Source organism: Sorex araneus, chromosome 2 (genome assembly GCF_027595985.1).
Source record: "Sorex araneus isolate mSorAra2 chromosome 2, mSorAra2.pri, whole genome shotgun sequence".
In the NCBI taxonomy this organism is placed as follows: domain Eukaryota; kingdom Metazoa; phylum Chordata; class Mammalia; order Eulipotyphla; family Soricidae; genus Sorex; species Sorex araneus.
This window is the reverse complement of record NC_073303.1, coordinates 34,083,179-34,095,405: the sequence shown is the minus strand read 5'-3', so window position 1 is coordinate 34,095,405 and position 12,227 is coordinate 34,083,179. Positions and strand designations below refer to the sequence as shown.

Genomic DNA, 12,227 nt, shown 5'->3' with positions numbered 1-12,227 from the left:
TGGTCCTGCTGGTTTTCCCTTGGGATGGTACTTTGCATTCAGATAGGTAGTGTGTGAAAAGCCGAGTCAGTGTATTAACGAGTACTGGTGGCAGATTCTTCAGGTGTTCGGGTCTGACCTTATCTGGACCAGGTGCTGTATGCTTCTTTACTGACGAAATGGCATGTCGGATTTTGGAAGGAAGAATGCTGGGAACAACATATCCATCCTGCCCAATTTTGTATGTGGGAAGGTGGACATGGCTATCAAAGAGAACCGAGTAGAAGTCGTGAATAACTTTTCCATTGCCCTTCTGGAAGAGGTGATAGATCCATCAGGATGTTGGAGGGCAGTCATCTTGATCTTATAGTTGGTGAAGGACAGGTGGATGTTGCAAATACTTTTCCTAGCCTCTGCTGCATCGGCCAACACTGCTGCTCTTCTTTCTTTGAGGCCTTCCTTTATTGTTTCTCTGCACAGCTTTGCGAGCTCAGACATTAGCTTGTGATTGCCTGAGGCTTGCACCAGACCACGTTGGTGAATGAGCTCAAGAGTTTCTGAAGACAGGTGACTTTTTGTGGCTTTCTGTGTCTCTGCATTTCTCGTGCAATTTTGGAGGTACTGAACCAGTTGATCGTATTCCTTGTTGATATTGTCAATGACAGAATCTTCCTGTATTGCTGCAGTAGTGCCAAAGAGCTCCCAGTTGGTGGTCATTCTGGGAGTTCTCTTCTTAAACTTTGCAACCCTTTCTCCCCGCTATGTGAAGTAGAATTTTGCATAAAGGAGATGGTGGGGCGGTATGATCCCATTTGGAATTTTGGGACAACAGCGACACCGATCAGGCAAAACCGTCGATTGAATATGATGTGGTCAATTTCGTTGTGGAACTGTCCACCGGGAGACTCCCATGTCCAACGTTTAGATTCGGCCTTCTGGAACTGCAAGTTACCATGGATGCTCTTGGTCAACATGATGAACTCAGACAGTCTCTCACCCTGTTTGTTCCATTCTAGGCTGTGGGTCCCGATGTGGAGATCTTCATATGACCTTCTCGGTCCTATCTTGGCGTTAAAATCACCAACAATGACCTTGTAGAAGGTGTGTTCTTCTTTATAGAACTTCTCCAGCTCCATGTAGAACTTCTCAATTTCTTCTTCATCGTAGTTGGATGTTGGTGCATAGACAACCAAGATAGAAACTGCTGGCAATGAGCTACATCTATTCAAATGTAAGCGTCTGATTCAGGTTATTAGGCATTTGATTGAATCAATGCTCATGGCTAAGTTCATGTTGAAAAGGACACCGACACTACTGATGCCTCTACTGTTCCATGTTCCGAGGAACAGCTCTTCTCTAGTGTCGAAAACGGCATGATGTGTTCGACGCCTTATAGTCTAGGTCCATTCAATGACATCGTACTTGATCTTCCGCGCTTGCACCATCAGGTCCTCTATGGATGCCAGTGTAAGTGCATTAGAAGTGCAAATAGTCACTTTACTCCTTCTTTGTTTTGGCAGGCTAGTTCAGCCCTGAGATTTTATCAGCCTCTCCTTGTTCATCTTTCTTAACACTGCCATATTGGGACCTCTTTCAGGGTCAGGGGAATGAGACTCATTGTTGTTACTGTTTTTTGCATATCGAATATGCCAAGGGTAGCTTGGCAGGCTCTGCTGTGGGGGCAGGATACTCTTGGTAGATTGCCAGGCTCTCCAAGAGTGATGGAGGCATTTAGGGCAGCCTCCAATCGCCATTATAGGTGTTCTGATGGTTCACACCATATTTGATGCGGTAATGATGGAAAATGGGTAGGAAGTGTTTATAATGTGTCCAGAAAAGCAGCCTGGAGCATGGCGGTAGTTGGGTAGTAGAGGTCTGCCGATGAGGAATTTATCTGATGACAGCAGGGTGGGTCTTATGGCTGTGACCCATGGGTCACTGGAGATTGGTGGAAGCAGGCAGAGGATCTCTATTTCTGGGTTCCATTGAACATAGAGTCTAAGGTCACAAAGTTCCGTATTACCTGGTTCTGTGGAACTTCACTCATGCATGAGGATAGGCCCGAGCATCTGGAAAAGTGGCCTGCAGTGTGGCGGCAGTTGGGGGAAAGGATATTCACCCGATACCTATCCGGTAGGGGTTGATATCAAAGATTTACAAGGCAGTGGTTGAACTCTACAAAAAGAAAACATTGAACCCCATCAGAAAATGGGACAATGAAATGAACAAAAACTTTCTCAAAGAAGAAATCTGAATGGCAAAAAGGCACATGAAAAAATGCTCCTCATTACTAATCATCAGGGAGGTGCAGACCAAAACAACTATGAGATATTGCCTCACATCACAGAGACTGGTCCACATCCAAAGAACAAAAGCCACCAGTGTTGGCATGGATGTGGGGAGAAAGGGACTCTCCTTCACTGCTGGTGGGAATGCTGACTGATTCCATATTGGAAAACAATATGGACAATTCTCAAAAGATTAAAAATTGAGCTCCCATTTGACCCAGCACGACCACTTCTGGGAATATATCCTGGAGAAGCAAAACTGTATAGTTGAAATGACATCTGCACTTGTATGTTCATTGCAGCACTGTTTACAATAGCCAGAATCTGGAAAAGACCCGAGTACCCGAGAACAGATAACTGGCTAAAGAAACTCTGGTACATCTACACAATGGAATACTATGCAGCTGTTAGACAAGATGAAGTCATGAAATTTGCATATAGGTGGATCAACATGGAAAGTATCACGTTAAGCGAAATGAGTCAGAAAGACCGGGACTGACATAGAAAATTTGCACTCATTTGTAGAATATAAAGTAACAGAATGGGGGACTAACACCCAAGATTATTAAAGATAAGTACCGGGAGGATTACTTCACAGCTTAGAAGTCAGCCTCACATACTGGGGGAAAAGGCAATTCAGTTAGAGAAGGGATCACCAAGTAAATGGTGCTAGGAGGATCCGCTTGGGATGGGAGACGAACCCTGAAAGCAGACTATAGACTGAACATGATGGACACTTAATACCTCTGTTGCAAACCACAACACCCAAAAGAAGAGAGAGAGGAAAAGGGAATGCCCTGCCACAGAGGCAGGGTGGGGGAGAGGGAACAGGGTGGGGATGCTGGGAGAGATGCTGGGACCATTGGTGGTGGAAAATGGGCACTGGTGCAGAGATGGATACTTGACCATTATATGACTGAAATGCAAGCATGGAAGTTTGTAAGTCTGTAACTGTACCTCACAGTGATTCACTAATAAAAAAAATTTTTTTTAAGACAGTAACCATTCTTTTTTTTTTTTCTGCTTTTTTTGAGTCACACCCAGCGATGCATAGGGGTCATTCCTGGCTCATGCACTCAGGAATTACTCCTGGAGGTGCTCAGGGGACCATATGGGATGCTGGGAATCCAACCCGGGTTGGCCACATCTGTTGCGTGAACGTTCGTGCGGTCGGAGGCGCTGAGATAAGGAACGCGGAAGAAATATGTCTCATGGAGGACCAAGGCTCACTCTGGCTCTTGGCAAAGGCAGAGGGCCTCGTGGATCTCCTTTTATTGATCATGGTACCTCTAAAGGGTGCAATACAGTCACATCACCAAAGGCATCAAAAGATGTTACAGGAAGAACACTGAAGCAGTAGAACATATTGTTTCCTTGTACCTGTAGGCCTGTAGCCTCGGCCTCGGAAAGAAGATACAAAATCAAAACTGAAACCTTCCTTGGGCTAAAAGCACTTGGGTTTACATCCCAAAGACAAGGCTGGGCTGCCACAAAAAATCTACATGTCAATTACAAACTAGGCAGCACCTGAAATCTATATCCCAAAGACTAGGCTAGGCCAGAGCCTACAATTTACAATATCAAAGGTCAGGCCTGGCTAACACCTGAGATCTGTATGTCAAAGACCAGCCAGGCTTCTGTGACAGAAGGAAAACTGCTCTTTTCAATAAACTGAAATTATTTTCTGAAGGCAGCTTGAAGGGGGAAAGTGTTCCTGTCTGTAGTACAGTCTACATGGGCTCGCCCTGGTAGCTCAGTCCATCCCCAACACACATCCAAGGCAAACACCCTACCCACTGTACTATCACTCTAGCCCCTGACAGTACCCATTCTTGAACAGAGAAATTTTAATAGATTTGCACATAGAATAAACAAAATTATTAAGACAATAAAAATGAGAACAATGTATGTATTACTTGTATCACTTGTCATCCCGTTGATCTTCGATTTGCTCAAGCAGGCACCAGTAACATCTCCATTCATCCCTTTCGAGTGCTAGTATAGCCCAAAGGCATCTGCTTGATCCAGGAACATGAAGAGCCTCAAACTGTTTGTTTAGGGTTTTGACGAAGAAGTCTGACCATCTCATAGGTGGGCAGCCACATGGTCTTTGGACGTCTTGTGGAATCCAAATAATGTATGTATAAAGCATAAGAACTAATAAACTCATAAACTCAGTTTCTAGAAAATTTATTCTTAAAATGCCCATTACACTTGAGGTCACATGTACATGTGTGTTACATAAAGATCATAAGAAAAATATATGTTCTGTGGCTGGAAAAGTAGTACAACCGATAGGATGCTTGCCTTGCACGAGGCCATTCCGGCAACCCATATAGTCCCACAGGAGTTATCCCTGAAAGCAGAGCCAGGAATAAGCCTGAGAATTGACAAATTTGTCTTAAATATCAAATAGAAAAAGAAATATGCGTATATACTCCAGTGATGCAAATGTTTAGTGGCATATGTGCTACATAGAATGGCAAAAGAAGTAAATTGCAAATAATTTAGCAAAATATAAAGTCAAATAGATAATTTATAGGAAAATTAAATTAAAATGACATCATTACTTGCTAGATTTGCAAAACAATAAAATATATGATTCTAAGAGCTTATTATTTTGTTTCCACAGAAATAGCAAATAAAAAGCAGAAATGTTCAGAAGCAATGTTGTTGGAATTCTTAAACCATTTGAAGATTTTAGAAGAAATTAAATGTTGGGTCAAAAAAGCAACTTAAAACTAGTAGGAAAGTTTTGAGCTATCTTTGTTGGTCCTTGTTGCAGTTCACTGTATCACTGTCCCCATTGTTCATCGATTTGCTCGAGTGGGCGCCAGTAACATCTCCATTCATCCTAGCCCTGAGATTTTAGCAGCCTCCCTTTACTCATCCTTCCCAATGATACCACATTGGAGGCTCTTTCAGGGTCAGGGGAATGAGGCCCATCATTAAAACAGTACTTTTAAACATTGTACTGTTTTTGGCATATGCCACCGGGAGCTTGCCAGGCTCTGCCCCTTGCTCCAGTTATTCTTAGAAATAGTCTTGTTGTGTTGACAGCTTGAGCTCTTAGTATGTGACTCTGGGTTCTGATTTGAATGAGTAGGAGTATACACAGTCTTTGAAAGTTTTAGTGTGAGATTTAGATTCCCTGAATATATCTAAAGGACTGATGCAATATCCTAATTTTTGTTTCACATGTTGAGACATAGTAGACTGGTAAAATAGTTTGTATAATGTGGTAAGATAATTTAACACATTGAAGATATATATGGCTAGAGAAACATACAGATTGAACATTTGAAATATTTTCTAGGAAATTTATAAAAATTGTTTGGAATAATATTTGCAAGTTTTTACACTAAAACATATGTACAGGTGCAATGGATTAAAAGTTTGTGCAAAGGGTTTGTCATTATTCAAGATTATGCCCTAGTTTTTCTATATATATCACAGATAAGTGATATCAGCCCATATTTCTAATTTTATTTAACATGATACTTCTAGATTTATCCATTTTTAAAGAAAACTACAGCATTTCATTTTACAGTTGTCTATAGAACTGTATATATAACTATATTAAAATAATTACCATCTAAAGTATGAATTACATTTTGCTCTTTAATGTGCAAGTATAGAATTATATTGTCAGGGCCAAAGCAGTGAATGAACTTGCCTTTCACATGGTCAACAACGATTTTATTTCCAGCACCACATACAATCCCTGAGGACCATCAGGAGTGATCCCTAAGCTCAGATCCAGGAGTAAGCCATGAGCTCAGGCTAACTCCCCAAATTTTTAAAAGAGTATTCATTTGTAAAGCATGAATATTTTATAGAAAATGTAATTTAGAATCTGAAATTCAGGACTCCTGATGAGACTCAGAACTCAGGGGTGCATGCCTTGCCAGGGCAAAGACCAGAGTTCCAATCTTGGCACCACAAGGTTCCCTTAACACCACCAATTAGAGCCCCAGATCACCCCCAGTCATTGCCAATAATGACCTTGGAAGCTCCTGAGTATAGCACCACAGACATGAGCAGCTTCATACTCTTTTTTATTAAATTAAATCAAAAATAAAAATTGCCTTTTTCACAATTTAAATACCAAATACTTTTATCCTTGGATAAAATTTTCTCTTTTAGCAATTGTTTAAAAGGCTAAAATAACTTTGATGCTATTTATACATCAGGATTACTCAGTGTTCTGTTTGTTTCTATTTGGGTTGGTTTTGGAGCCACACTCAGGGGTGCTCAGGTTTAAGCTTGGCTTTGTGTTCAGGGTTCATTCCTAACAGTGCTCGGGGATCAAATCTGGGTCAGCCATGTACAAGGCAAATGTTACTCTGGACTTTATTTTAGTCCTAGGCAGTGTTTAGATGAGTATTGGACTAAACTGCGTGTATTTTCAAACTCTTAGATTCTTTGATTTATAATTTTGTATGAGATTGTATAAACTGCTAACTACTAAGCGTCCCTTTTTATATGAAGTCCAAGAAGCACTGTAGCACTGTAGCACTGTCGTCCCATTGTTCATCAATTTGCTTGAGCGGTCACCAGTAATGTCTCCATTGTGAGACTTGTTGTTTCAGTTTTTGGCATATCGAATACTCCACGGGTAGCTTGCCAGGTTCTGCTGTGCGGGATACTCTTGGTAGCTTGCTGGGCTCTCTGAGAGGGATGGAGGAATTGAACCGGGGTCCGCCGCATGCAAGGCAAACACCCTACCTGCTGTGCTATCGCTCCAGCCCAAATGACTTAGAAATCCATGAAAATATACTTAAATTGGTAGTTTATCAATTACATTGAAATTGTTAATGGGTGAAAAATATTTCTTGCTAGATTAGAGAAAACCAATGTTTGTAGTATGTAAAATGTTATCTTCAACGTTTCTGCTCCCTAGACTGTATATACCTGTAAAATTCAGTTCAACCAAGAAGTTAATTAGCTATTTTACAGAGGCAATTCCTTAAGGGAGAACTCCTTGAAGCCCCATGCCTTGAACTTGCAATGTTTACTTGAATTGCTAAACAGGCTAAACAGATTGGTTCCCTAGTGCCTGCATAGTATTGGCTTCATTTCAAGTATCACAGTCCTAGAATGAAGTTAAATCAGATCCCTCTGTCTATTCTTCCTATTAGATCTTAAGTAAAGATATCTTGGTCTTTTCCTTGGGTGAGCATTTCAAAGACTGAACCAGAATGTTGATTTTAATATAAAGAAGCTCAACCTCTGAGTTATATGAGATTTTCTCCTACTCACTAAAATCTACTTTGGTGAGTAATACTTCTTCTTCATAATTTAGGTTTATAGCTCTACTATAAACATCAGCCCATACTTTCTTTTTCCTTAGATATCATTTTGTTTACTACTATCATCTTGAGTCCTTCAAAATTCACAAATGAATGATTTTTCACAAAATTTACAAATGCCTTTACTGTGGTAATTGTGATAGTGTGCACTTATTTTAAACGTAGCTTTTTTGAAATAATAACTGCTATTATTGTACAATTATTCCATAGAAAATGTGTCTCTTCCACTAACTTTTTATGCTACTCCCCATTGGTTTTGTCCCTCCTCTGTAAATGTTTCTTTTTCAGTCACTGACTTGGTGTTATTCTGTGCACCTGTTAAAACTTTATAGTACCTAAAAGTTTGTTCTTAGATCTCTGCCATGTCCCTTTTTAACTCAGAAAAGTCTTGTAAATTTTATTTAAAGAGAGAAAGTTAAAGGCATCTCTCCATCATTTTGCATACTTTTATTGAACAGTGTGTTTCTAGGATGTTCCCTGAAAATCAATTTCAGTGCATTTGCAAGATAAACTACAACAAAGAGAAAGATATTAGTTTAGTGATTATTAACCATTTTCCATTTCTTAAATAGAATATACAGCAATGTCTTTAGAGTAACTTGAAAACTATCATCTTTATGTGTTAAGTTGAATAAGTAATGTGTATAAATACTTAACTAGGTACTTAGTACCTATGTATTATGTACCATACCGGAGAAGACTGACAATAATGATGAGGGAATTTCCTAGTAGTGATATTACCACTAGGGTAAAATGTAAAGTTAATTTATCTTTTATAAAATTTAAAAAACATATCACTGTAAGTTACAAATCTGGCATATTTTGCATATTTTACATTTTAAATTACAAATCTGGCATTTTAAAATTCCACGTATATTTTAGATCATGTAGTGCTTGTCTTTCCATCTGAATGATTTTATTTAGAGTAATATAAATTTTATCCATATTGATGCAAATAAATTTATTTTATTTTATTCATTTTAATATTAGAATTCTAATATTAATTTATTATGTACGTATAGATGCAATGATATTAATATATCACTATTATTTTCACTGAATTTGTTGACAATAGGACTCCAAAAATTTTAATTATCTAAACTCTTCACCAGAAAATTCTAAAAACATCTTCAACATTTGTGAGATTATCACATTTTAAGGGTTCTAGTTTAACTTAATTTTATTTAGGGCATTTTCAAATGGTGCTTAGGAAGTTCAGCGTCCCCACAAGCAATTATCAAATGGCCAGTTGTTTAGTGCAAGGACCCAAGAATGGGATTCTTCTCTGGTCTGCAATGCTGGGCCACCTTGTCCACGTTTACTGTTCTGGGTGCTAGGGATTCTTTTTTTAAAATTTATATTTTTCTGAATTAAATGTTAACTAAAGGCTAGGGGGGTAGTTCAGGGGTCACAGGCACTTGACTGGAGACCCAGTACTTCATGACCTACAGAATGCCAAAGGTGCATACCTGAAAGACCCCATGCACTATCAGCAAAGTCTCATACTCCCCAACAACCCTGTGTATTAACACCATTGCATCACCTTGTCTAACACCAAATCTTCTTATTCAATTATCACCAAAAGTGGCCCCTGGCCACTTTGGAAACCCCCTAAAATAGTGATAAAGTGTTAATAGAGATAAAATGTTAACTAATCACCATGGGGGTAGACCCATCTTGATTTTAGTGGGTCTATGCTGAATATACTCTTAACTGACACATATTAAAAACATATATTATTTTCCCACTATTCCTACTTGACTTCCTAAACAACCATATTTGTTATCTTCACAGTGACAATGGCCAATCTGACATCAATGAATGGATTCTACCTTATGGGGTTTTCTGATGATCGAAAATTTCAGATTTTACATGCGCTGCTGTTTTTGGCTACCTATGTGCTGGCATTAATAGGAAACATCCTCATTATCACCATAACTACATTGGATCATCGCCTCCATTCCCCCATGTATTACTTTTTGAAGCATTTGTCTCTTCTTGACCTATGTTTCATCTCCGTTACAGTACCCCAGTCCATTGCAAACTCTCTTGTGAACAATGGTTATATTTCCTTTGGTCAGTGCATTCTTCAGGTTTTCTTCTTCATAGCTCTGGCTTCGTCAGAAGTTGCCATCCTCACAGTGATGTCTTATGACCGGTATGTAGCTATATGTCAACCACTGCGATATGAAATTATTATGGATCCCTGTTCTTGCAAGCACGCTGTCATAGCTGTATGGGTTGCTGGGGGTCTCTCTGGGCTTTTACACACAGTTGTTAACTTCTCCATACCTCTCTGTGGAGAAAGAATCATTCATCAATTCTTCTGTGATGTTCCTCAGATGCTGAAACTAGCTTGTTCTTATGAATTTATTAACGAGATTGCAGTGGCTGCATTCACGACCTCAGCAGCATTTGTCTGTTTGATCTCCATCATATTTTCCTATGTTCACATCTTTTCTGCAGTGCTGAGAATCCCAACTGCTGAGGGCAGAACCAAAGTTTTCTCTACCTGTCTACCACACCTATTTGTAGTGACCTTCTTCCTTTCAGCTGCAGGATTTGAGTTTCTGAGGCCTCCTTCTGATTCCCTATCAGCTATGGACCTCATGTTTTCCATTTTCTATACCGTAATACCTCCAACAATCAATCCAGTTATTTATAGTTTACGGAATGAAGCCATGCAAGCTGCTCTAAGGAAAATACTATCAAAGGAAGAGTTTGCTCAGAGAAAGATATATTTAAAAGCCATGTTTAAACTCTAAGGAATCATACACATGAAACTTTAGCTATAATATTTCATATTATGTCTTCCCTCTCTAAACACCTTCCAACTTTTATATTCTTTCTTCTCAAAGTATAATTCTTAAAATTTTAAGATGCTGTTTATAAAGATATTGGTCTTCCTTTCCCAATTTACTAGTTTAAGGCATTTTCTTAGTGGTTCTGAAATAAAAAAGGCATTTAGCTTGAGCTATGAAACTCAAAATTTAATGTCAGTGTTAACAAAAGATTCTGGAATGCTCTTGTCAGATAACATAACAATGTTTATGTTACTTATCGATGATGTATGTATATGGTTTCCAGTGGGTCCCAAATTAAATATTCATGTTAGTTTTATTTTCTGTCATTAAAATAGTGTTTCATGTTATAATTTATCTAGTCTCCAAAATTTGTGCATTTTATATGTGAAATTTTTCAAACAAGTCCTTAATTTATGCCACATGTTCACTATTCAATCACATGAAATTTAGTAGATATTAATTTTATTGATATTTATGAAATAAAAACAGTAATATTGTTTCAAATTAGCCTCAGGTAATTTATCTCTGTTGAAAATATTTGGTTTCCCAATGTGTGTATGTAATATTAATAAAAAACATTTAAGTCAATAACAAAATGGCCACCAGGTATCTATTTTTAACTACTGGGAATATTTATCCTCTTTTTTTTTTATGACACAAAGAAAAGTCTGGCATGTTTATCTTTTACAGAGTTAGTCAGGGCATGACTTCTGTGTCTCTGAAACAGAATCCACGTGTGGAATAGAAAATGTTTGAACCAATAAATATGTTGTTTATAGATCCTATGAATCTGAAATTCCTATTAATTTTAGCATAATGTAAATTCAATAAAAACTTATAACTCATAAAAGTGCAGTAATGTATTTTCCTCAATTTTTGAAATAAATTAAAATATGTATTATAATGATAGTTATACAGAATATTGAGTGTAGTGCTGAGTAATTAGGGGACTCCAAAACAGTTCTCAAGGTGCCTGGGAATCACAGCCAATTGTACCTGACCAATCAGACCAAATAGTTTAATGCGATGGCTTAGCAGTTACAGGGGCCTTAGGGGTCATGTGATGCTGGGTATAAAACTTAGGATCTTGCACATCCAAGTACTGGGACTCAAAGAGTATTATTTATGTCTTTTTATGATTATTCTTTCAAAACACACATGAAAGTACTTTTATGTTTATATTTAAAGGCAACACATTTTCTTATTCTTATTGCAAGTAGAACTGATGAAAATTGTGTATATTAGTGACATATATTGATGTCCTCAAATTTGATCAGAAATTGTTACTCTTTTTCCATAAGGATATTTCAAATAATTAATTTTTTAAAACATTTTACACTATTTTCAATATTCAAGATTTATTTTATTGTATATGCATGTGGTGAATAGCTTGTGTTGAAATGTTATAATAATCAATAAGTTAATAATCATTAGTAAGTTCTTTTGTCATAACTATTTCTAGATAATTGAAATAATTTTAGTGATCACAGGTTTTATTTAATTTATTCCCAATATTTAGTTACTTCTTTTTCATTCTCCATCTCCTGCATGTATTAATAATATCAATAGACTTCTATTAGTTGTTTTATCTCTTCCAAGACAGAGAAATTTCCATGGGATTTATTAATTCTTAAACTTAATTCCATAAAAAGTTTCTAATTAACAGAGACAAGTATAGTTCTCAAGGTCAAGAAGAAACCATATTGAACAAAGAATTAAAATACAGTGTATTTTAATTGCTTTGTCCTTTCCCCCCTTGCCACAAGGAGCTTAGGTTCATCCTGGTCACACCCATTAAGGTGCTCCCGAGTCACTCCCATTTCTTTGTTTATCTGTAACTACTT

General features: G+C 37.8%; 1 protein-coding gene across 1 annotated transcript; it reads left to right on the top strand.

The window, feature by feature from the left end:
- Nucleotides 1-9,378: 9,378 nt before the first annotated feature.
- Nucleotides 9,379-10,344, top strand: LOC101557103 (olfactory receptor 14J1). The gene has a single exon (XM_004619648.2). It carries the CDS (start codon nt 9,379-9,381, stop codon nt 10,342-10,344), a length of 966 nt encoding a protein of 321 aa, XP_004619705.1.
- The last annotated feature ends 1,883 nt before the right edge of the window (nt 10,345-12,227 follow it).

What these genes read in the sequence shown, in the direction of transcription:
- LOC101557103 (XM_004619648.2), top strand. Translation starts at nt 9,379, where the DNA reads ATGGCCAATCTGACATCAATGAATGGATTCTACCTTATGGGGTTTTCT.